The sequence below is a fragment of the Oryctolagus cuniculus genome, chromosome 7 (assembly GCF_964237555.1).
Source record: "Oryctolagus cuniculus chromosome 7, mOryCun1.1, whole genome shotgun sequence".
NCBI classification, from domain to species: Eukaryota; Metazoa; Chordata; class Mammalia; order Lagomorpha; family Leporidae; genus Oryctolagus; species Oryctolagus cuniculus.
In genome coordinates, this window is record NC_091438.1 from 164,090,015 (window position 1) to 164,114,359 (window position 24,345).

General features: G+C 67.9%; 2 protein-coding genes across 3 annotated transcripts; one reads left to right on the top strand and one right to left on the bottom strand.

Moving 5' to 3' along the window:
* The first annotated feature begins 1,395 nt into the window (after nucleotides 1-1,395).
* On the top strand, nucleotides 1,396-5,758 carry TMEM240 (transmembrane protein 240). The gene is made up of 4 exons (XM_051840476.2): nucleotides 1,396-1,706; nucleotides 1,925-2,031; nucleotides 4,812-5,020; nucleotides 5,103-5,758. The coding sequence occupies exons 1-4, from the start codon at nucleotides 1,650-1,652 to the stop codon at nucleotides 5,249-5,251; spliced, it is 522 nt and encodes a 173-aa protein (XP_051696436.1). The 5' UTR covers nucleotides 1,396-1,649; the 3' UTR covers nucleotides 5,252-5,758.
* Nucleotides 5,759-5,828: 70 nt separating this feature from the next.
* Nucleotides 5,829-22,394, bottom strand: LOC103347023 (ATPase family AAA domain containing 3A). 2 transcript variants are annotated; one of them, XM_070079422.1, is made up of 17 exons: nucleotides 22,082-22,394; nucleotides 21,862-21,988; nucleotides 17,937-18,013; nucleotides 17,211-17,312; nucleotides 16,959-17,018; nucleotides 16,056-16,125; nucleotides 15,338-15,503; nucleotides 14,867-14,936; nucleotides 13,266-13,421; nucleotides 12,840-12,896; nucleotides 12,594-12,719; nucleotides 12,335-12,459; nucleotides 11,706-11,757; nucleotides 11,357-11,427; nucleotides 10,681-10,848; nucleotides 9,658-9,766; nucleotides 5,829-6,308 (listed from the first exon to the last, which is right to left on the bottom strand). In XM_070079422.1, the coding sequence occupies exons 3-17, from the start codon at nucleotides 17,979-17,981 to the stop codon at nucleotides 6,159-6,161; spliced, it is 1,527 nt and encodes a 508-aa protein (XP_069935523.1). In that variant the 5' UTR covers nucleotides 17,982-18,013; nucleotides 21,862-21,988; nucleotides 22,082-22,394; the 3' UTR covers nucleotides 5,829-6,158. The 2 variants fall into 2 exon arrangements, with proteins under 2 accessions (XP_069935523.1, XP_051696434.1); XM_051840474.2 differs by lacking the exon at nucleotides 21,862-21,988 and having other exon boundaries at nucleotides 22,082-22,390.
* Nucleotides 22,395-24,345: the final 1,951 nt, after the last annotated feature.

The window sequence follows — 24,345 nt, forward strand, 5'->3', positions numbered from 1 at the left end:
GCAGGTGCATGGAGTGCTGTGCGGTCACGTCCCCGCGCGTGTGCGAGTGCTGTGCGGGTCACGGTCCACGCGCGTGTGCCCGTGCGGTCACGGTCCACGCGCGTGTGCGAGTGCTGTGCGGGTCACGGTCCAGCTGTGCGGGTCACGGTCCCCACATGCGTGAGTGCTGTGCGGTCACGGTCCCCACACGTGTGAGTGCTGTGCGGGTCACGGTCCACGCGCGTGTGCGAGTGCTGTGCGGGTCACGGTCCCCACATGCGTGAGTGCTGTGCGGTCACGGTCCCCACACGTGTGAGTGCTGTGCGGGTCACGGTCCACGCGCGTGTGCGAGTGCTGTGCGGGTCACGGTCCCCACATGCGTGAGTGCTGTGCGGGTCACGGTCCCCACACGTGTGAGTGCTGTGCGGGTCACGGTCCCCACATGTGTGCCCGTGCATGTGAGTGCTGTGCGGTCACGTCCCCGCGCGTGTGCGAGTGCTGTGCGGGTCATGGGTCCCCACACGTGTGCCCGTGCGTGTGAGTACTGTGCGGGTCACGGCGCGTCCCCACACGTGTGCATGTGTGAGTGCTGTGCGGGTCACGGCGCGTCCCCACGTGTGCCGCTGCCCTGGCATCCCTGGCCCTGCCCGCCCTCAGGAAGGAGCCCCCCCCCCCCCCAGGCCGCAGGCAGGGGTGGGCCTCCAGCCTCGGACTGCCCTGGGGGAGGGGTCTTGGCCCGGCCACAGCCTGCAGCCCGGAGCAGGTCCCACCGCGGGAACAGGCGGACGGAGCCCTGGCGTCGGAGCTGGCCCCTCGGGCTTCCTCGGGTCCTACTGAGCAGGGTGGGGTCTGGGGGTTCCCGTGACGTCAGCGGTGGTGCACGTGGGGCGCGGAGTGGGGGCCTGGCTTTGGCGCCCAGCCCCCAGCGTGGGGCAGCCAGACTCCTGGACTCAGAGCCCACCTGCCTGGGGCTGACCCAGCCTGGCAGTGACCAGTGACCTGGCGGCCGCTGCCCCCGCCCCCTCCACGGCTGCGGCCCTCCCGCCTCTGGCCCTGTGACCTTGCGGGCCCCTCCGTCCCGTCCCACAGCCGGCGCGAGCTGTCCGGCCCGCCCCGCACCCCTCACCTGGCGCCCTGGGGGACCGAGCGGGGCAGGACGGACTGCCGGACCCGGACCGAGGCGGTTCCAGGGGCGCGGGGCACAGGTGACGGCGGCCGGGCCCGAGCGGATGGGGGCGGGACGAGGCTCCCAGGGTCCCGGGGCGGGGTCCCTGCCGCCGCGGTGCGGGGAGGACCTGGGAGCTGCCGCCCGGTCCCCTCGCCGAGCTGGCGCAGGTCCCTCCCGGGAGGCGGAGGCCGGCGGCGCGGAGGGCGGAGGGACGCGCGGAGGAGGCGGGAGGAGGGCGCCGCGCCGCGCCGCGCGCAGGGCGGACCGGAGGGCGGAGCGCAGCGCGCGGGCCGGCCCGGGCCCAGCGACCCCGCAGCGGCCCCTGGCTCCTCTGGGCGCCCCCGCCCGCGTCCCTTCCTCGGCCGAAGGGGTTGCCGCGGCTCGGCGGCGCTTCCCGGGAGGCGCTGACCTCTGCGGAGGCGGCGGGGGCTCAGCATCGGGCCGGGGCCGGGGGGGCGCCGGGGCCGGGGGGCGGCGCTCCGGCCCGGCCCGGCCCCGCCCGATGCCCATGAGCGCGAACACCATGATCTTCATGATTCTGGGGGCGTCGATCGTGATGGTGAGCCGGGGCGGGGGGGGGGCTTCCCGCACGCCCCCTGCGCCGCCGCTTGCGCGCGCCGCCCCCCCACACGCCCGCGCCTTGTTTACCGGCGCGCGGCCTGCGCTCCCCTGCGCGCCTGCCCCGCGCCCCCTCCCCAGCCTGGGCGCCCCTCCGCACCCCCGCCCCCACCTCCGCCCGGGCCGCTTCTCCCGCTGACCCGTCATGGGCTCTTCCAGGCCATCGCTTGCTTGATGGACATGAACGCGCTGCTGGACCGGTTCCACAACTACATCCTCCCGCACCTGCGGGGCGAAGACCGCGTCTGTCACTGCAACTGCGGCCGGTGAGTCCGCGAGGCCGGGCAGACACGCGTGAGCGCACGTGCGGCGGGGCCCCTCGGAGCGGGAGTCCCACGCAGGCTGGGCCAGAGACGCGCAAGACCCGAAGGGCCCCCCTCCCCGGCCAGCCGGGCGCGCGGGGGGAGGGGAGTCGGACCTGAACCCCAGGGAGCCCGCCGCTGGGGATGCACAGGTGAGCGCGCTAGGACCCCCGCCCCCGCCCCCGCCTCAGGGGCCCCGGCAGCCGGCGGGTGGCCCAGCGGGTCCTGGGGCCTCCTGGCCGGCGGCCTGAGCAGCAGGCTGGTCTTTGTCCACCCCGTGGAGGGCCGGCCCTGCCTCCCGGGCGCAGGCCTTGGGCGGGGAGGCTGTGCTACCCAGCGCCGACCCGGGGCGAGCAGGCAGGTGCACAGGGTCAGGTGGGCAGGGCCCCCCGGGGGTCCTGGGCGTCCGCTGGCTGTGGAGAGGGGAGCGAGGCAGGGGCTGGGCTGGGCTTGCTCAAGGTCACTCGGAGCCGGGCAGAGCCCAGGCCTGCGGCACCTGTGGGTGTGTGACGTCCTGTGCACGCGGCGTGGTGGCGCCGTCCTGACCGTGCATGTCTGTACGTCAGTGTATGAAATAAACATGTTCTCATGAGACGCGCATGTGTGTACATCTGTGCATATTCACGTGTGCGCACACGCAGGCTCGCATGCTCCTCCCGCGGGACCCCCGGCGTCCTGCTGGACACACACGTGGAGGTGCTGGCGGCAGCTGCCCGCAGACGCGCCCAAGGTCGCCCACGCCGCCGCCCTCACCCCTGCCGAGTCTGCGCCCGTGGGTGTCCAGGGCGGGGGTGAGGGCAGCCACGTGTCTCCCAGAGCGTGTTCCGTGGCTGTGGGCTTGGACACGTGTGCATTAGAGCGGCTGGGGGTGTGAACACGCCCTTCCCTCGTGCCGGGCGTGGAGGGGCAGAGGTTGCTGGGGGCCAAGGAGGGGCACAAAGGGAGCTCCACCCCCGGGTCCTGAGACCCTCCCGAGGCGGGGACACGCATGTCACGTGCCGTGGCAGCACGCAGGGCTGGGCGCTGCAGTTTGCACACGGACGCACCACACATGGAGCGTTTCTGCACGTGCGCGTCTACACGTACATGCTCTGTACACATCTACATACAAGGCACTTTGTGTGTTGACATGTGTGTCCACAGGTACATGTGTGATACAGCACACGGCAGTGTCTCCACGTGCGTGTGTGAGCATGTGTGCAGGTTCCGCGCTGCCACATGAGGGGTCCGTGTGTGACCCGTGGACACACTGCCGCAGTGGCTTCTACCATGTGTGCATGTGTGTGCAGAACCTGTGCACACATGCGAATGCCTTGGCCATGCCTGTGCGTGGACTGTACATGGAATACATGTGTGCAGGTGAATGTTCCAGATCACGCATGTCGGCCAGCAGCATCCGTGTGCGCACCTCAGTGTTCCACCGAGGATGCGTGTGCCGAGCCACGTGCATGCGTGCGCCCCACTCCTGCTGGCTGTGCAGCTTACAGGGCCGCGGCCACTGTATACTCGCCGTGTCCTGTGCATGTGGCCGGCGTGCATACATGACGTGCCCACATGGAGCATGTGTGTCGCAGGCAGGACGCGTGGATGTACACGTCAGACATGCGTGTGCAGTTAGCACATCTTGTTCTGCTTCATCTGGGAGACTATCCCCCCCCCCGTACCCACCCTGGGGCGGGGGGGGCTGGTCATGACCTTTGACCCCTGGAGATCCGGAGCCCCAGGGGTCTGGGGCCCTGCCCGGCCGTCCCTACAGGGCAGAGGGGGCCGTTCCCTCATGCCCCACGCTGGCCCGCCCAGTGGCTGGGAGGTGCCGGTGTCAGCTCCTGCCGCTGCTCACCGCGGGGCCGTTTCCTGTCCCCAACGGCTGCATCTGTGGCCCGAGCCCAACTCCAAGGAGGGCACCAGGGTGTGGCCGCAGGGGGCAGCGAGAGGCCGGGTCCTTCAGGGAGGGTCCCCAGGGGGAGGTGTGGAACCTGGGACGGGGGGGGGGGGGTGCCGCGGCTCCTGGGGGAGGCGGGAGCTGCAGCCTTGCAGAGCGCTGCAGAGCCCCGTGGAGCCACACCTGCAACTGTGCTGGGCGTGGGCGTGTGGGGCGTGGGCACAGGAGAGGCAGCCACGGGCGGGCACAGCCTGATGCCGCTGGCCGGAGAGCACGCGGCAGGGAGGGCGGCTCCCTGTCCGGTTGTCCAGGCTGCCATTGCCCTCTGCAGGGCCCCCTCACCTGGGGTCAGAGGGCCAAGGGGGCCTCTGGAGGAGGAAGCCTGCCCAGCCTCGGAGGGAGCCGTCGGGGAGGGGATGAGGGCTGGACGCTTTCGAGGCCTGAGCCTGGGCCCAGGTCCAGAAGACGGGCCGTGGTGGGCGGCGGGACATGTAGCGGGGAGGGGCTGCACGGCTGGGTGCTGTCCATTCCAGGGCCAGTTGAGTGGGCAGCAGGCACGTTGCCTGGCAGAGCAGGGAGAGGCCGGGAACAGGGGAAGCCTGGGGTGAGGCGGGGGCCCGAAGCCCAGGGCAAGGCTGACCACGGGCGGCGGCCCCTGGGGCGGGGCCAAGGGGCCTGGGGAGCCGCTGGTGTCTGGGCTTGGCGACCGGGCCAGCGTGCTGGGGCCCTGCAGCGGCTCCTGCGAGCTGGCCCGGCTGCTCAGGCCACTGCTGCCCTCCTGGGGGTCCGAGTCCCCTCTCAGCGCCTCCAGCGAGGGCCCGGGGCCGGCAGGACAGGTGCCAGCCCGCCCTGCCGCCCGCAGGCACCACGTCCACTACGTGATCCCGTACGACGGGGACCAGTCGGTGGTGGACGCCGCGGAGAACTACTTTGTGACGGACAGTGTGACCAAGCAGGAGATCGACCTCATGCTGGGGCTGCTGCTGGGCTTCTGCATCAGCTGGTTCCTGGTGTGGGTGGACGGCGTGCTGCACTGCGCGGTGCGCGCCTGGAGGGCCGGCCGGCGCTACGGTGAGTGCCCGCGCCACCGCGCCACCGCGCCGGCACGCCCGCGGCGCGCGCCGGCCGCCTCACCCGCCCTGTCCCCCTGCAGATGGCTCGTGGACCTGGCTGCCCAAGCTGTGCAGCCTGCGGGAGCTGGGGCGGCGGCCGCACAGGCCCTTCGAGGAGGCGGCCGGGAACATGGTGCACGTGAAGCAGAAACTCTACCACAACGGCCACCCCAGCCCGCGGCACCTGTGAGCCGCGCACAGGACTCGCCGGGGCCCCAGGGCCGCCGGCCACCGAGACGTCAAAGGGACCTCGTGGGCGCCCGGGCCGGTGGGACTGGACGGCAGCCTTGGGCCCAGGGCGCCTGGGGCCGTGCCCGGCGTAGCCGCCCACCAGGCAAGTCCAGCGGAAGGTGCTGTCTCTCCTTTTTATACAGGGGGTAGGGGCGGGGACCGGGGTGGGGGAGGCTGCCGGGCCTCAGGGGGGCAGGGCCCCAGCCGGGCAGGGCACAGCGGCCTCACCGGCCTGCGGCCACGTCCAGCTGAAAGCCGCTGTGTGTGTTTCCTGTGAGCTGTGTCCATCTGTCCATCCGTGTCGTCTGGAGGGGAGGGAGGCGCCGAGGGCCAGCGCCCGGCACACGGGAGCATGTGCGTGCGGCGTGCGCGACCGCGAGGCGGGGGCGGAGGTCGGGGTCCTCGGCCACGGCGCCCCCCTGTGATGCCCACCCCGCCTGGTCAGTAAACTCTCCAGAAAGCTCCAGCCTCTGCCTCGTCCGTCACCCCTGACCCTAGAGCCACAGTGCAGCCGGACAAACACGACCAGCCAGCGCTCAGCTCAGACGGCTTTATTCAGTTCTGATAGAAAGACCCCAGCTCCACCCTGGGGGAGCAGCAGGCCCCGGCACAGCCACCAGGCCCCTCATGCCGGGGAAGGGCCCAGGCCACCCGCTGGTGTCCCGGTGGGTCCTGCCCCCGGCCTAGCCCACAGCAGACCCCGATCCTGTGGCCCCCTGGGGGTTTAGCTAGCACCTGCTGTGCCTGGGGGGCCCAGGTGGGTGGGGCCTGGGGACGCCTCTCCCCAGGGGCAGGAAGGAGGCCCCCGGAAGGAAAGGGCGGCTGCTGCAAAGGCTGGGGTCCAAGCCCCGCCCAGCCCCGTGGGCTCAGGGGTTGGGGTGGGGGCTGCCCCCCGGCAGCGACCCCTCGGCCTTCAGCCACTCTGTCTTCTGCTGGTGCTGCCGGATGGCGTCCTGCACGCGGGCGTCCACCATGGCCTCGGTGAGGACCCCGTCCTCAGAGGCGTACGCCATGGCCTGGCAGGGAAGAGGACACAGCTCTGCTTCGGGCAGGGCCCCGGACCCGCTCCCCCCGCCTGGTTCTCAGTGACTAAAACCAGGAACCTGGCCGAGCGCCCCCACTGCAGACCTGCAGGGGCACAGGACCTGGGACGCTGCGGGGGATGGGGCCTTCCCCTCCGACGGCTGAGCAGAGACCCTCACCCCACATCCCGGGGCTGCAGGGTGCTGCAGAGGCCTCCCACGGCACCACCGGGCAGGCCACGGCCATGTGGGCGCAGGCAGAGAGGCTGCTGAAAGCCGTCCACCCACAGCCGTGTAACGAGTCCCAGGCGCAGCGTTAGCGGAGCTCCAGAAACCTGCCCCAGGAGGGAACTCAGCACCCCAGAGCAGCCACAGGCCGCGCGCCCTCTCGGCTGCCTGGGCCTGGCCACTCCCCTGCAATCCAGCTCCCTGTCAAGGTGCCTGGCAGGCAGCAGGTGACGGCCCCAGTGCTGGGGACACTGCACTGTGAAGAGACCCAGGTGGAATTGCTAGCTTCCGCCTGGCCCAGCCCGGCTCTTACAGGCATTTGGGGAAGAGAACCGGAGGGAAGACCTCCCTCCCTCCCTGCCTTTGGTGCTTTTAAAAATTCCAGTGCCAGTTCTTCCCAGAACTAGAAAATCTCGCCCTAAAATTCCCATGGGGTCTCAAGGGCTCCTGACTAGCCAGAGGCCCGCCCGCAGCGCCGGCACCCCGTGGGCACCACTTCCAGCCCCAGCTGCTTCACTGCCTGTCCAGCTCCCTGCCAATGGCCAGGGAAAGCAGAAGACGGCCAGCGGGAGGCCCGGAAGAGGCTCCTGGCTCCTGATCGGCTCAGCTCCAGCCACTGCAGCCATCTGGGGAGTGAACCAGCGACGGAAGCTCCCCCACAAAACTGCCTTTCTAATGACTAAAGAAATGTTTTTGAAAAATTTTTTAAATTAAAAAAAAAAATTGACAAGCAGCCTCCCACGACCGGCACCCCCAGAGGCACCGGCTGGAGGCTCAGCTGCTCCGCTTCCGACCCGGCTCCTGTTACGGAGGGCAGAGGGGCTGAGTCCCTGGGCCTCCGCCCACCACGTGGGAGACCCAGCGGGAGCGCCTGGCTCCAGCCTGGCCCGGCGCTGGCCACTGTGGCCACCTGGGGAGCGAACCAGCCAATGGAAGAATGGGAGAGCTCTTTCTCTCTGTAACTTTTTTTTTTTTGGACAGGCAGAGTGGACAGTGAGAGAGAGAGAGAGAAAGGTCTTCCTTTGCCGTTGGTTCACCCTCCAATGGCCACCATGGCCGGCGCGCTGCAGCCGGCACACCGCACTGATCCGATGGCAGGAGCCAGGTGCTTGTCCTGGTCTCCCATGGGGTGCAGGGCCCAAGCACTTGGTCCATCCTCCACTGCACTCCCTGGCCACAGCAGAGAGCTGGCCTGGAAGAGGGGCAACCGGGACAGAATCCGGCGCCCCGACCGGGACTAGAACCTGGTGTGCCGGCGCCGCAGGCGGAGGATTAGCCTAGTGAGCCGCGGCGCCGGCCTGTAACTCTTTTTTTTAAAAAAAGATTTATTTATTTATTTCAAAGTCAGTTAGAGAGAAGGAAAAGGAGAAGGAGAGAAGGAGAGAGGGAGAGAGGGAGAGACAGTCTTCCATCTGCTGGTTCACTCCCCCAAATGGTGACAATGGTCAGAGCTGTGCTGATCCAAAGCCAGGAGCCAGGAGCCTCATTCGGGTCTCCCACGTGGGTGCAGGGCCCAAGCACTCGGGCCATCTTCCACTGCCTTCCTAGGCCACAGGAGAGAGCCAGATCAGAAGTGGAGCAGCCGGGACTCGAACCGGCGCACATACGGGATGTCGGCACTCAGGCGGCAGCTGTACCTGCTGTGCTACAGTGCCAGCCCGCTGACTTCCAGTGAATAAATAAGTGACTGCAAGCGGGGCCAGTGTGGAGGCGCGGGCTGAGCCCAGCCCTGGATGCCCACATTCCGTGTCCTCCAGACCTGACCCAGCGCCCGGGGGAGCAGGGCCCCTGCACCCGCGTGAGACCCAGCTGGAGCTCCCGGCTCCTGGCGCAGCCTGGCCCAGGCCCAGCTCTTGCTGCCACTGAGAATGAACCAGTGAAGAGAGCGCCACCTCTCGACCAAAATGAAAATGCAATCACACTCCAAGAGACCAATGATCAGGAAGTGCCAAAGCCACACCCCAGGATGAGAGGCTGGGGCCTCTGCACCGCGGGCGGGGGGGGGGGGGGGGGGCAAGGGGGCGAGAGTTAAACAGAGACCAGCGTGTGGTCCGGCCCCTGCTGCGGCCAGGGCTCAGGACAGACGCCTGCACGTGTCCCCAGCAGCCGGTGGAGCCCGCCCCAGCCCAGGCCCACAGTAGGACCCTGGCAGCCTGAACAGGAAGGAGACCCCGACACCTGCCCCCACTCCGTGCTCAGGGACAGTGCACACCCTCCGCCCCGCCACGGAGGTGAGCGACAGACCTCACACCAATGTGGCTGCTCTGGCCGGCACCAACACACCCAGGAGCAGCCACTCCGCTCAAGCCAAGGAGGCACTGTCCTGCCCAACCAGGTGGGAAGCGAGGTGCCCCTCCCCCAGGACACTGCCGCCCCCACCCCAACCTTGGCGAGGACAGTACGCGACAGCGCCCCAGGCTCTCCCAACTGCCGGCCGGGCACGGGGTGGCGTCACCTGCTCTGGTCCATGGTGCGAGGGGCGCCAAGCCAGGGGGGGCTGTCGTTCCTCACGCTGCCTCCAGAGAGGCCGTGCTTGGAGACCGCGAGGACAGCCAGGCACCGTCTGCACCAGGGCCCAAGAGGACGGCCTCCCCGCCTGGGACTGCCGGGGCCCGGCCTCACGCCCTCCCCTTCCAGTCGGCGGTGGCGACAGCCCTGGACCCCAAGCACCCACTGCGAGCCGGGCTGCTGGGGGGCAGCCGCCGCCCGCCGGCTCTTCTCTCCTGGCACCCAGAGCTTGGGACGGCACCACCCGGGACACTGGCTCCTCGGCCCGGGCAGCTGCGGACCTGCTGTTGGAACCTTCCTGGGGCGACAGAGAGGGCCATGCGTGCCTGGCCCCCGGCCTGGTCTGGGAAGTGGGGACGCCGTGAGGACGCACAGGGCGGCAGGCCGGCAGGAGGCACCGACAGCACGGGCCCGCTGCGGCCTGGCTCTGACATCATGGGAAGCCACCTCGCGCTTCTGCCCGCGGCTGGGGAGCCGTGTTGGGCCTCATCTGATCTGTGTGAAGCCACCAGCCCCCCTCGCCGTCCTCAGCACGGGGCCCCTGTACCAGGGGCGGATGACTGAGGGCCTGACCCCATGGCACCCGTGGGCCACGTCCCCCACTCACCTGCCAGGCCACAGCCAGCTGGGCGATCTCTCGGCCCGACATGCCCTCTGTCAGCCGGGCCACCTCGGAGCACTTCCTCCCGTAGTCAAACTGGGCCAGCTTCAGCCGCCTGCAGGAGGGGGCCCGGGGGTGCGAGGGCTGAGGCCCACGGGCGAGGCCACAGCCCTACGGCCACGGGCTCCCGCGGGCACAGGAGCAGGAGGGAGGCTGCAAACCTGCCCCACGCTTGCCCAAGTCTGTGCCCGAGACCCCGTGAGCCCAACTCTGCTCCCCTTCCTGCGGGAGCTGGGGCGGCCCTCACGGGAGAGGGCCCAGGTCTTCAGCTGTTGTGGGGGCAGCCTTGCCCTCTGCACACCCAGCACAGCTGCCCGCACACAGGCACACGGGCACAGGCAGGCCAGACCCGAGGACAGCACACAAATGCCTATGGCGTCCGGCTGAAGGACTGAGGAAAATGCAGGGAAAGAGGTCACAGAAATCAGGCCATGGTGCTCGGGCTGCGACAGCCACTGGGAGCAGGAGTCTGCCAGCCAGGGACAGGGACAGGGCGAAGGACAGGCCCAGGTAAGTGGGTTCCAGGGGACCTGAGTTCTTCTAGAACAGAAATGGTGCCGGGGGGGGTTTAGGTCATGTGTGCAAAACCCAGTCCCCTGGAGATGGCCCCCGAGCAGCCTCTGCTCACGGGGGCACCCCAGCCCTCACCACCACGGCAGTCAACTGCCCGGCACAGGGGCCCCGGCCGCAGGCAGCCTGTGCCACAGCCCCTTGGAGCAGCTCTTGGAGCAGCAGGCGCCTGTGTCCTGGGACAGTAGGGGCTGGGCTGCTGGCTCAGCGGTGGACAACAGTGACCAACCCGCCCCCCCCCCCCCGGGGCAGCACACAGGTGCAGCCGCTCAGGCCTTGACCAGGGAGGGAAGGGGCCGATGATGCGGCCCTCACAGTCCCCAGGACTCGGGCCCGAGGCCCGGCCTGCCCAGTCCGGCAGGGGGCGGCCGCGGGCCGCGGGCGCGGGCGGACACTCACTGCTTTCCCTCCGTCGCCGGCTGGAGGATGTGCTTGTCAAAGTACATCCGCACCAGGCGCTCCCGCTCCTCCTGCCGCGGCAGCTCGAAGCTGACCAGCTCGTCGATGCGGTCATTGACGGCCCAGTCGAACTGCTCCGGCTGGTTGCTGGCCAGGACCAGCATGAACCTACGGCGGCAGACAGCAGCGGCTGAGCGGCCGCGGACCACCCCCAGGGGCACCTGAACCCAGAAAAACGCTGGAAGACCCACCCCACAGGCCCGACCACTCTTCTGTGCCCCGAACCCTGGGGCACAGAACTTCTGTGCGTCCAAGGCCTGGCCCCCACCCCCACTGCACTTCCTTAACCGACCCCTTGGCACTCGTGGGCTTAACTGGAAAGAGCGCAGAGGGTCCCTGGGGTCTGGAAAGAGCAGGGGCCTGCGGTCCAGGGTGCAGCTGGGCAGAGCCCTCACCCTGGCCTGCACAGGGAGCGGCCACACACCGGCCCTGGCCAGTGCAGGCCTGCAGAGGCCCCGCCAGGGCAGAGCAGCAAGGCCAAGGCCCTGGGGCTGCGCCGCTCAGCAGCCCCCCAGCTCGCGGTCCGACTGCCCAGCAGTGGGGGTGGCCCCCGGCCGTGCTGCACCGAGCGCACCTCAGGCGGGACCGGGGCCCTGCCCAGCGAGGCCGCCCTTACTTGCTGCTGTGCTGGCCCGTCCTGTGCAGGAACGCGTTCAGGGTGGCCCTGAGGTCCTCGCTTATCTTCTCCTGTGGAGAGAATGTTCCGTGTGGGCGGCCAGCAGCAGGTACACCTGGGCACAGGACGGAGCAGCTGGGCGGAGCCACAGGGAGGGGCGGGGCCGCCACCACAGTGCGCGAGCCGGAGCTGGGAGGCTGCAGCCTGACTGCAAGCCGATTTGAACACGCAAGAGCAGCCGACAAAACAGAGCCCACAGCCTTCCACAGGGACGCCCAGCACGGGAGCACGGGAGCCCCCGGCCCTGCCAACAGCCCCGGCCAGACGGGGGCCTCCACGGAGTACTCACGGTCGCCCGCTTCCTCAGAAAGGCGTCTGCCTCGTCCACGAAGAGCAGGAGGCTGTGAACCAGAGTGTCCCGGCGAGGGACTGGCTGAGCCGCAGCACCCGGGAGCACCAGGAGCACCAGGAGCACCGGGAGCACCGGGAGCAGGGCCGCGGCTGGGGCAGGCCCCGGGGAGGAGCCACTCCATGCACAGGCTCCGCCTGTTGGGCGGCTCCAACCGTGACCCCCACCCCTCCTGGACTCCACAGTGCGGCCCTGCTCCCAGCCACCCGTGGGAACCGTGGAGGTCTCCTTCCTGGAAGGCCCCACCCAACCCTCCCCAGGCCAGGGCAGGTTGGGGGCTGCTGAAGCCGACACCAGGGCAAGGCTCAGCCAGAACAGAAGGCAAAGGCCAGGGCAGAGGCAGCAAGGCGGGCCGGCCATGCAGGGCATGGGGGCGCCATGGCGTCTGTCCGCCTGTCCCTGGGTGTGCAGCAGCCGCATGCTCACAGCCATGCCGCCGGCTGCACTCCGGCAATGGGCACTCGCCAGGGAGGGCTCAGAACCAGCAGCCGCCCTCCCTCACGGCCAGTCTGGTGGAAGCCCCACCAAACGACCCGCCCCAGCGTGAGTGTGGGGGCGCGGCATCTCACCCTCGCCGGCTGGTGTTGGCCCAGTCGAAGACCTTGTGCATGGCAGTCACGCCTTCCCGCCCCATGGGGGCCACGTCCCCGCCCGTCATGATGGCGTAGTCCATGCCGGAGTGCAGGGCCAGTTTCTGGGCAGAGTGGGGAGATGGCAGCTGTGACCCTGCCCGGCGTGCACACGGCCCCAGCTCCCGCCCAGGACAACAGGGGCTGGGCCAGGCCCCCTCCCCAGCCACCCCCCACCCGCACAGCTGAGAGCTCTCACCTTGGCAAACAGTGTCTTGCCAGTCCCTGGCGGCCCATACATCAGAATGTTCCGGTACAGGCTCTTATTCTTCTTGGTGTTCCTCGTTGCTATGGCGATGTCCCGCACCCGTGCCTCCAGGCTGGGCTGTCCAGAGAAGACCACAGTGATGGGGGAAGCTCCGCCCCCTGACAGCCTGGGGGAGTGGCACTGCAGAAGCTCCTCCCACACCCTTCCTGGGGCACCCGTGACCCAGTGGCCACTTACGCTGAGCACAACACCTTCCAGGGCATCCTGGGGTCTGCTGAGGAGCCGCCGGCTGACCTGCGGGACAGCAGCATGGGGCTGGCAGCACAGGCCGCGGCATGGCCACTGATCTCGGTGGGGGCTGGGCAGCCACAGCGGCCACACAGTGGCGGGCAGGCCCCCGCCCCGGAGTCACTGGCCGACCTGGCTGCCTGCTGTGGGTCTGGGCCATTTCTGACCAGGGGAGACCAGATGGAGACCCTGTGGCCTACTCCGGCTGCCTAAGGGAGCCGCCCAGCACTGCCTGAGTGCACCCAGGGGCCGGCCAGGTGGGGGTCCCCGCACAGCCGTGACAGGACTGTGGCCAGCAGCAGGCAGAGAACAAACTGACCAAGGTGCAGGCGTGAGCCCCTGGGGGAGGGTGGGGGTCCCAGAGTGCCGCATCACCTGCACAGGGTGCCTCAGGGCCTCCAGCACTGTGATACGAGACGTCTCGCGCACCAGGGACGGCTTCCCCAGCCGGGCCTCCAGGTACCGGCCTGCGACAGCCGTGGCGTTCTTGGCAGAATACACTCCGACCGCCAGCAACGTCAGCCCAGCCACCTGGAGCAAAGACAGCAGGGACGTGTCACCACTCCTCGAGGGGCCGCAGGAGCCGGGCCGCCACGCCGACCGAGCTCGGCCCAAGCCCGCAGCCCGCAGCGCTCAACCATCTGCAGGCGCGACCTCAGATCCTGGCCCTGCACCGGGGGAGGCCTGGACGGAGTTCCTGGCTCCTGGCTGCAGCCCGGCCCAGCCCCCGCAGCGGGCAGGCATCCGGGGAGTGGTCCAGGGCTGGAAGCGCTCTCCCACCCCTTCTGCCGTCCGAGTCCATCTTTAGGAAGCAACTGAACCGAACACCAGCGTCTGAGTGACTTTCTCTGCAGCTCGAGAGGGAGGCGCTCTGCGGCCGAGAGCCACTGGCAGCACAGCCGACCAACAACCACGAGGCACTCCGTGAGAACTGGGCAGCGGCCCAGCGGCTCCCCCGCACATGCACGGTGAGGGGGCGTGTGCAGGGCTCTCCCCTCACCGGCCAGGTGCAGCCTAGCCAGGGAGCCACACCCACTGCACAGAACACCTACTGCACGCTGGGCACCCTGCCAGCGCGGGGAGCCACAGAACCCTGGTTCCCAGAGGGTGTCTGGTCCCCAAGGCCCAGGGGTCAGAGGCCACCTCCTGCCCCCACCTCTGGCAACACCTACCCACCTCCTCTCTCCCAAGCACAGAACCTCACAAGGAAGGCGGTCTGAGCAGCAGCAGCGCCCCCTGCTGGAAACTGAGCCCATTACACACTGGCCATGGTGAGAACTGGTCTCCAGCCCAAGGGCGGGGTGGGGGGGGTTGTCCCAGGAGGTTAGGACGCGCTGGTGTGCTGTGACTGGCTCAGGGGGGCAGGGTGTGACCAGCAAGGCCACTCCAAGCCAGGGTGCCAGCTTTGGAAAGCAGCGAGGTTAACTGTTCCAGGAACAGGGCCCCTTTCTTTGGAACTCATCTAGGAGGCGGATCCCATTCACTGGTTCACTCCCAGTGCTCACAGCACCCGGGAGCCAAGAACTCAATGCAGGCCTCCCACGTGGGTGACAGGAACCCACAGCTCGAGCCTGCACGGAGGCCTCAGGGTCTGCGACAGGACACCGGGGGCTAGGGGCCGGGGGATTTAACCACTCAGCTCCCTGCTGGGCCCCTCTGTGTGCAGCCAGGGGCACTGGCCAGGACACGGTGCCCCTCACGGCATAAGGCTGACATCACAAGCTGTCCAGCCTCAGCGCTGTTACACAAACAGGAGACGGACAAGCTAACACGGAGAGGTCCAAAATGCCCCCGGCCCAGAGGCTGGGTCCCATCTGGCTGCGTGCGCCTCCCCCCGCTGAGGAACCACGGCCGCGTGGGTCAGGCAGAGCAGGCCGTGCCCCACCAGCATCCAGTGTGCCTGCACCTGGAGCCTTGCGTGGGCCCTGGAGACGGGACTGGCCCACGGGGGCTCCCATGCAGACCGTGGCGCTCACCGTGGCTGTCACCTTGTCCCAGTCTGTCACAAAGGCACGGAAGCCTTCACCGAAGAGGGCGCCAGCTGTTCTGCAGAGCAAAGCAGTCAGGTGACTGGGGGGACTCGGGGACCCCAGCAGGGGCTGCTGGACCAGACCAAGACCCTGCCACAGCCTCCCACGCTGAGGTCAGCAGGAGGCCAGCACAGGACAGCCCTGCTGAGACAGCGGCAGCAGAAGGGGTCTGAAGGCCCCCCAGGACGGCCGCTTCACACTGGCGAGGCTACACCTGCCAACCTCGGGCACGGGGAGGCGGGGGGCCGGGCCCGGCTCGCCCACCTGATGGACTCCAGGCATGGGGAGGCGGGGGGCCGGGCCCGGCTCGCCCACCTGATGGACTCCAGGCACGGGGAGGCGGGGGGCCGGGCCCGGCTCGCCCACCTGATGGACTCCAGGCACGGGGAGGCGGGGGGCCGGGCCCGGCTCGCCCACCTGATGGACTCCAGGATGGTCTGGCGGTGCTCGGCGGCCTTCAGCCGGATCTGCTCCCGGATGATGTCTGCGTTCTCCCGCTCGGCCTTGGCCCTGGCCCTGGCTTCCGCCTCCACCCGCAGCATCTCGTTCTTATGGCGCAGCTCCATCTCCCGCTCCACGGTGGCTGTCCGGGAGAAGGCAGAGCGGTGCTTGGCCGAGGGCCACAGCTGCTTCCGCTCACGCTGCAGGTGTGCACACAGGCCCTCGGACAGGCTCAGGGCCACGGCAGCAGGCCACGTCCCTGGCCAGCCCTTCAGCAGTCACAGCGGTCCTGACACCAGGCCCCGGACCCAAGCAACCCTCCTCGGGACAATGGGTTTGAAGACAGAAAACAACGTGGGAAACTACAAACGGGATCCACGCATATTGAAATGTAGCCTTCAAAACAGCAGAAAACGCACGCGGCACGACATCCGTGTCCTCCCCATGGCGCTGACGTCATGGAAACTGAGCCACAGGACTCTAAACACACATGACCACTCCCACCCATGCTCAGCAGCCCCAGGACTCCCTGCAGAGACCCGGGGGGCCAGGCCCAGAGAAAGGCCGAGTGGCCGCAGACTGAGACGCCGGATGCAGAACACCAGGCCCTCGGGTGCTGCTTCCATGTTTCCTGGGGACGGAGGTGCCCAAAGCAGCCCCGCCCCACCGGCAGGCCCCGCGCCCCGTGCCCCACCTCGCCGCATGGCCTCCTGCTTCTGCACGGACTCCTCCTGTTTCCGTAAATTCTCCTCATTAAGAAGTTGCTGCGAGGAAGCCAGAGAAAGGCCTTTCACAGTCAGAACGACACGCGTCCGAGGGGCTGCGGCTGCAGCGGGCTGGGCACCCGCCCACCCACCCCCGCTGCCCACAGCCTGTGGGGAACGGGCTGGGGCCACGCAGGGGCCCTCCCGGTGCGATTCTCACAGGAGACCGCCTTGTTCTTAGTGGACTCAAAGCTGGAATGCCCAAAACTGCCAACAATCCCTACAAAAGCCTCCTGCAGACTGGAGACGGACGAGCGGCGTCCCCGGGAGACCCACCAGGCTTCTCCCAGCCCTCAGCCAGTCACAGCCGTGCGCCCCGCGGGCGTCCTCACCTGGCCAGGGCCCTCAGGCAGGGGCAGGTGCTCAGCACGGGGGTCAGACACTGGGGGCACCTGCACCCCGCACCGGAGCGAGGGCCTGGGACGGAGTCCAGGCTGCACTCCCCACTCCAGCGTCCTGCCAGCAGGCACCCTGGGGGCTGCAGGTGACGGCTCGGACTCGGGCCCCTGACGCCCACGTGGATCCAGGCTGAGTGCTGGACCCTGGCTGTGGCCTGACCCGGCCGTGGCTGCTCTGGCACTCGGGAACACACAGGCAGGGCATGTGGGAAATTTCTGTTCTCTTCCTCTCTGCCTCTCAAATAAGCAAAAGTAAATTTAAAAAATTTGGAGTCCTCAGAAAAACTGGAATATCTTCTGTGTGGAGCCCACAGAGAAGGCACTGAGCGCCAGCTCCTGTGCCCACGCGCGTCCTCGCCCTCCTGCGAGCTGCGGCCGTGCAGACCCCCCAGGGGTAGCACAGGCCTGCGGCCCCCGGAGGGCGTGGCCTCTCACCTGCTGCTTCAGCTGGTCCTCATGGCGCTGCCGGGCCAGCCTGTCCTGGTACTGGGCTCTCTAGGGGAAGAGGGGGTGACAGCACAGCTTAACCGGAGCAGCTGCTGCACAGGCCCTGCCCGGGCCATCCTCTCCCACAGTTGCCGACAGCCGCCGTCTGGACCCCGAGCCGGGCGCTGCACTGGCTCAGCCTGCAGGGACCCACGCCTCGGGGGTTTGCCCAGGGCCGCCAGGCTCACTCCTGCCCCTCACCGCCTGGTGCTGCCGGGTCTCCTCGCTCAGGGTCTTCCTCCTCTCCTCAGCCTGCACACGGATCTGCTCGCTCTTCAGCTGCTCCACGGCGGCCTCGTACTCCTGCAGAACACGCGGCTCAGGGCTGCCGCCTGGGGCTCATCGGCCACGTGCTACACCAGCTGACCTGGGCAGTGCCGGGGTGCCCCCCGCTCCAAAGTCAGCCGTCACATCGGAGCCTAGGCCCAGGAGGAAGCCTGACCCCAGGGCCAGGAGACCAGGCCCAGGGCACTCTGGTTTTGAGGGGCATCTGTCAGCCCTGCTCCAAGGCTGGGACTCAAGCTATCTACGTTCACAAGAGCCAAGGGCCAAGGGCAGAGCCCGTGCTCCGAGTACAGAGGAACCAGAGAAGAGGGGCAGCCCCCCAACCAAGACCTGCCACCCCTCACCCGCAGGCCTCTGCTGCACCGCATGACAGTGCCACACAGCGCTGGAGACCCAGGGGACGGCTGTCTTCGCCTCCCCTGCCACGTGTGTGGAGGCCGGAACCCACCCACGGCACCTCCCGCAGCCACGGCACCCCCCGCAGCCACGGCACCCCCCGCAGCCACGGCACCCCCCCGCAGCCACGGCACCCCCCGCAGCCACGGCACCCCCCCCGCAGCCACGGCACCCCCCACAGCCACGGCACCCCCCGCAGCCACGGCACCTCCCGCAGCCACGGCACCTCCCGCACCCACGACTCGCCTTGAGCTTGGACTGCTGCTCCAGCTGCAGCGTCTGCTCCTGCATCTGGGCGAGACTCAGCGCCTCCTTGGCGTGGCCTGCGGGGGACAGAGCATTAGGAAGCCCGGACAAGCAGCCAAGCAGGCCTGCGGTCGGGGGCCCTGAGCCCCCGCCACTGCCACCCTCACTCCTGCTCACATCGTGCCTGTGACCTCTGCCTCCAGAGGCTGCCGCCCCGACCCCGACTGAGAGCCTGGTGCCACACATGGTCCTAGCCCAGGTAACTGCCAAAGACCACCCAAGCTCACTGAGGGCCGAAAGCCAGGCCAACACCCGGGAGCTCCCCAGTTACAGGCTAGGGCCGTGGCCGTGCCGCCTGTCTGCTCGGCTCAGACACCGACGCCTGCAGCTCCGCGACCAAGGCTGAGGCAGAAGGAACGAGAAGCAGGCGCCAGCAGCACGGCCCGCTCGGGCTGGCGCCTCTGCCCCGGCCGGCGCGGGGCGTTCTGGAAGTCAGCTCCGCGGCTCCCTGACAGCGCTCCCCCAGAACCCAGAGGCGGGGCTGGGCACAGCGACAAGACGGCACTCGGGGATCTGAGTCCCAGCTGCACAGCTGACGCAGCCCCGGGGGCAGCAGTGAGCGCTCCAGCTGCCGGGCCCGATCCCCCAGCACAGGAGACCTGGGTCCAGTCCCCGTCTCTCCCAACTTGGGCCCCAGCCCAGGGGTAAACCAACAGATGGAAGCACGCTCTCTCGCTCATCAAAAAATTTTAAGTGGATATCTTAATGTAATCTTTTTTTAAAAGAATTTATTTATTGGGGCCAGTACCGTGGCTCACATGGCTAATCCTTCACCTGCGCCGGCATCCCACATGGGCACCGGGTTCTGGTCCCGGCTGCTCCTCTTCCAATCCAGCTCTCTGCTGTGGCCCAGGAGTGCAGTGGAGGGTGGCTCGAGTGCTTGGGCCCTGCACCCCATGGGAGACCAGGAAGAAACACCTGGCTCCTGGCTTCAGATCCGTGCAGCGCCGACTGTGGCGGCCATTTGGGGAGTGAACCAATGGAAGGAAGACCATTCTCACTGTCTCTCTCTCACTGTCTGTAACTACCTGTCTAATAAAAATAATTATTTATTTATCTGAAAGAGTTATAGACAGAGATAGAGCCAGAGAGTGAGCGAGAGAGAAGTCTTCCATCCACTGGTTCACTCCCATAATGGCTGCAACAGCCAGAACTGGGCTGATCCAAAGCCAGGAGCTGCCTGGAGCTTCCTCTGGGTCTCCCATGCAGGTGCAGGGGCCCAAGCACTTGGGCCATCTTCCACTGCTTTCCCAGGCCATAGCAGGGAGCTGGATCAGAAGTAGAGCAGCTGGGACTCAAACTGGCTTCCATATGGGATGCCGGCACTGCAGGAGGCAGCTTTACCCGCTATGCCACAGTGCCGATCCCTCTCAATGTAATCTTAAGTGTATATCTTTTTTTAAAAAAAAGATTTATTTATATTACTTAATTAAAAGGAGACTTAGAGGCAGAGGCAGAGACAGAGAGAGGTCTCTCATCCACTGGTTCACTCCTCAAATGGCTGCAACAGCTGGAGCTGCGCCAAACCAAAGCCATGAGCCATGAGCCATGAGCTTCTTCCGGGTCTCCCAGCCGGGTACAAGGACCCAAGGACTTGGGACGTCCTCCGCTGTTTTCCCAGGCCACAGCAGGGAGCTGGATCAGAAGTGGAGCAGCCGGGCCGGCGCCGCGGCTCACTAGGCTAATCCTCCGCCTAGCGGCGCCGGCACACCGGGTTCTAGTCCCGGTCGGGGCGCCGGATTCTGTCCCGGTTGCCCCTCTTCCAGGCCAGCCCTCTGCTGTGGCCAGGGAGTGCAGTGGAGGATGGCCCAGGTGCTTGGGCCCTGCACCCCATGGGAGACCAGGAAAAGCACCTGGCTCCTGGCTCCTGCCATCGGATCAGCGCGGTGCGCCGGCCGCAGCGCGCCGGCCGCGGCGGCCATTGGAGGGTGAACCAACGGCAAAGGAAGACCTTTCTCTCTGTCTCTCTCTCTCACTGTCCACTCTGCCTGTCAAAAAAAAAAAAAATAAAAAAATAAAAAAAAAAAAAGAAGTGGAGCAGCCGGGACTGGAACCAGCGCCCACATGGGATGCCAGCACTGCAGGTGGTGGCTTTACCCATTATGCCACAGCACTGGGACCTCAATAAAATTTTTAAAAAAGCCTTCCAACACACAAAAACATGGGCAGGTGGGAACACCTGGGAGCCACACCCAGTGCTGGAATGCGTCTGATTTGTCCCTCTCACCTGTCTCTGTATTCCCCTTCTTGCTTTTATTTAGTTCAGGCAGAAATGAACAGAGAACAAGGAAGTCCCCATCGGTTGGTTCAGTCCACAAATGCCAGGACCGGGCCAGGCTGGAGCCAGAAACTCAGGGCTCCTCAAAGAGGCCCCAGCAGGAAGTGGGCGCAGGGCCGGGACTCAACCTCAGGTGCAGGCGCCTAGCAGTGGCTTAGCCAGGCGGCAAGCGCCAGCCCCGGCCGCCTCTGAGGCTGCAGAAACACTGACGCACACACAGTGAACTCAGGCCCAGCGCTGGACAGCCTGGAGCCGCGCGTGCTCAGACAGACGCCCTGACCGTGGATGGGTCTGCAGGCCGGGTCCTGTCCCAGAGGGCCTTCTGAGCTGAGAGGCGGCAGGGAAGGCCCGGCCTCGCCTCCCTCCACCACGAGGTCAAGGGCCGCGCGGACCGCGGGAGCCTCCACGGCTGGGCCAGAGGCAGCAGCGAGGACAGAGGAGGCAGCCAGTGTGCGGGCAGGGGCCACTGAGCCACACTTCCCACGCCCGGGAGCTCAGAGCGGGAGGCTCGGGGACCGGGGCGTCCAGAGGCCTGGCATGGGGGCTCTCGGGTAGCCAGGCACGGGGCATCGCGGGAAGCAGACTTTGGGGACGGGAAGACAGGGACAAAAGGATGGCACGTCCACTCCTGGGACAGAATCCAGACACCGCGCATGGGGCAGGGCCTGGTCTCCTGGCTACAGCCGTCCGGGGAGCTCTGCCAGACCCTGCCTGGTGGGACCTGAGGGGCTGGCCCTGGGGCACGGCTGGCTCAGGATTCTGGGGCGACCAGTGCAGGAGCCTGGGGAGCGCAGGGAGGGGGGGAGCCCCAGGGCTGAGAAGTGCGAGGGGGCGGGCAGGGGTGGGTGAACCCCAGGGCCCTACACTCTGCGAGGCGCCCGGGAGGGGGAGCCCAGCCAGGCCCCCCAAGCCTGCGGCCAGGCCAGCAGCTCCTGCCCGCACCCGCCTCCCACCCGCCTTTCCTCCGGGAGAGGAGCCGCTGCTGTTGCCATCAGCAGGCGGCGCCAGCTGTGAAACATTGAAACACAGCGGCGATACAATGAACTCTCCGCACCAGCGGATGGGGTCCTGAAGGCCATCAGGCAGGGCCAGCTCCCTCTGCCTGAGGGTCTTCAGGCCCTGCTCACGGCGGTCTCCCTAAAAGCCGACGGCCCTCAGGCTGGTGTGTGGCCGGCGGGTGACGCTGGACAACATCCCACATCGCGTTGCCGGCTGAGTCCCGGCTGTGCCGCTTCTGACCCAACTCCCTGCTAACGCGCCTGGGGAGCGGGGGAGGACGCCCCAGGCAATCGGCCCCCTGCGCCCACGTGGGAGACCCGATGGCGTCCCTGGCCTTGCACAGCCAACCAGCAAAGTCTCTTTCCGTCTCTCCCTGCCGCTCTGCCTCTCGAATAAAATAAGTTAAAAAATAATAATTACAGCGACCCTCATACACGCTTCCTCTTTAAGTGAAACGCGTGCCAAGCAGCTCCGGGGCGCACCCCCGGATCCGGCCACGCGTAGGCCCTGGGCGACCTCGGACACCGGGGCCCGGCCCTGCACCTGCCACCTGGGTCTCTGCAGGCGCCTCTGCCCCGGGTTGCTCACCTGAGGCGCGCGAAGGGGACAGGCAGGCTGCGAACCTCCGGGCACAAGAGACGGCAGCGGCCCGGCGCACTCCCGGGGCCGGCTCCTCCCGCGAGACGCGGGGCTGCGGCCGCCACTGCCCGCTCGGCTGCCAAGACGGGAAAGCGGTCAGACGCCGGCGCCCCGCGGGGGAGCCTCCCGCGACCCGGGCCCGCACCCGGCCCCGCCCCGCCGCACTCACGCGAGCGCTCCAGCTCGCGCGCCGCCTTGGCCGCGCGCTCCAGGCCCGTGGGGTCGAAGTTGCTCCATTTGTCCTTGGGCGCCGGCCGGTCTCCCGCGCCGCGGTCCCCACCGCCCTCGGCCCCGGGCTGCACCGGCAGCGGCGGTCCCACGCCTTCGCCCTTGGGGCCCTTGTTGATGCCGAAGAGCCACGACATGACCCCGCCGACCCCGCGCGCCGCCGCAGCCGCCGGGACCCCGCGCCGAGCGCGACTACAGCCAGGCGCGGCGGTGCCTCCACACGCGTGAGCCGGCGGCCGATGCCACTGCGCACGCGCGACGCACACCCCTTCCCACCGGGCGGAGGCAGCGCGTGACGGCAGTGCAGCGCGCCGCCCTCGGATTGGCCGTGAGCGTCGTGACGCTATCGGCCGCGACGGCCGGAGTGGCTCGGGAGCAGGCGGGCGGGGGTGGCGGGGCGAGACGCTTGGTGACGGAAGCCACGCAGGGACAAACTTGCTGGGCGGACGTGTGCGCGCCGCAGGCAGCGTTTGTTCGGCTGGTGTCCGGTTGCTACGCGCGCTGCGGGGTCCATACCGCGTCTGCAGCGTGGAAGGTGCGAGGGTGGCCGAGAGCTTGGCGGCGCCGTTTGGAGTCCCTTACGAAGGGAGCGGCCGCGGGAGAAACTCTCCCGGGACGGCGGCCGGCGCGGAGACACTCGGGGCCACGGCGACCCAGGGCCGGGGCCGTGCGGTGGGCCCTGCGCACACGACAGGGGCTTCGGCCGGCGGAGCGATCGCGATCGGAGGCAAGTGTGAGCTTTGCTGGGAGCAGGCCGAGCCCCGCATGCTGAGAACCCCCTTGTCACCCGTCCCCCGGGCCCTCCGCACTTGGCCAGGCGTCCCCCGCCGGGTCAGGGCTGCCGGGGCGGTGGCCGAGCCCGCAGCCCCCCGCCCCCGGCCCACCGCAGCTCGGCCGGCGCCCGCAGGCCAACGCCGAGCAAGGTTCTGATTTCTGTGAACGCGCATCGGAACGGCCTCATTTAACCTGACTCCATTTTGGAAAATGTCTAAAGATTTAGGTTGATTAACTGCATTTTTGAGAAATCCGGAGTCAGCCCCGCTGGGAGCCCTTCCCTAAGAGCCAAGCGGGGCGACACCGGGGTCCCAAAGGAGCCCTAGTTTGCGTCCCGGCCGCCCCAGCTCCCCGCTGGTGCGCCTGGGAGATCAGCAAAGACGACCACCCACCCACGTGGGAGACCCCAAGAAGCTCCTGACTCCAGGCCCAGCCTCCGCTCCACAGTCGGCTGGGGAGTGAACCAGCGGACATGTCTCTCCCCCTCACCCCCTTCTGTAACTCTGCCTTTCAAATAAATCTTAAAAAAAAAAAAAAAAAAAAAAAAGAGTAAAAGGACCACGAGGTGGGCTCTGCTGGAGCACGTGGCTGAGCTGTGGGTGCCGGAGCCCTGCCCAGCATGGAGGCCCGGGGAGAGCCCACAGAAGTTAGGGCTGCACTGAGCTCTGAACCAGGGACCCAGCCACCTCCTGGAGTCCCAGAACAGGCCCCACAGCGTGCGTGTGCACGTGTGTGCACACGTGTGCCCATGCAGCAGTGGACAGAGCCCTCTGCTCCCAGAATCCCAGCAGCCACTGTGGTTCCCGAGTCCCGGGGAGCAGTGCGGCACAGCAGGGCCTGGCCCGAGCTGCATGTCCTGCCCAGTGACTGCTAGAGGCCAACCTCGTGTGGTCAGCCCGGGGCCATCACTTGGCTGCTTGTCCTACAGCGGCCTCAGCAGGGGACACCTCCTACTCCCCCTCACCCTTCGCGGTACACCTGCAGGCTGCCTCCTCCTGAGCCCCTCCCCCCTCCCGGTACACCTGCAGGCTGCCTCCTCCTGAGCCCCTCCCCCTTCCTGGTGCACCTGCAGGCTGCCTCCTCCTGAGCCCCTCCCCCCACACTGAGCAAACCCCAGGGCGGGTTCCCAGGCTGAGGCTCCACAGGCTTCTCAACCCGCCCAGGCGTGTGGTGAAAGAGCTGTTAGAAGTAGTGGGGCTGTGACCAGGGCAAGAGGGCCCTGGGACACCCCTCAGGGCCCCCGTAGCCTGTGTGTGTGCAGGGAGCACTGGCCCCCAGGGCCCCATAGCTGTGTGTGTGCGGGGAGCACTGGTCCCCAGGGCCCCGTATCCTGTGTGTGTTTAGTGAACACTGGCCCAGGGCCCCGTAGCCTGTGTGCAGGGAGCACTGACCCCCAGGGTCCCATGGCCTGTGTGTGTGCAGGGAGCACTG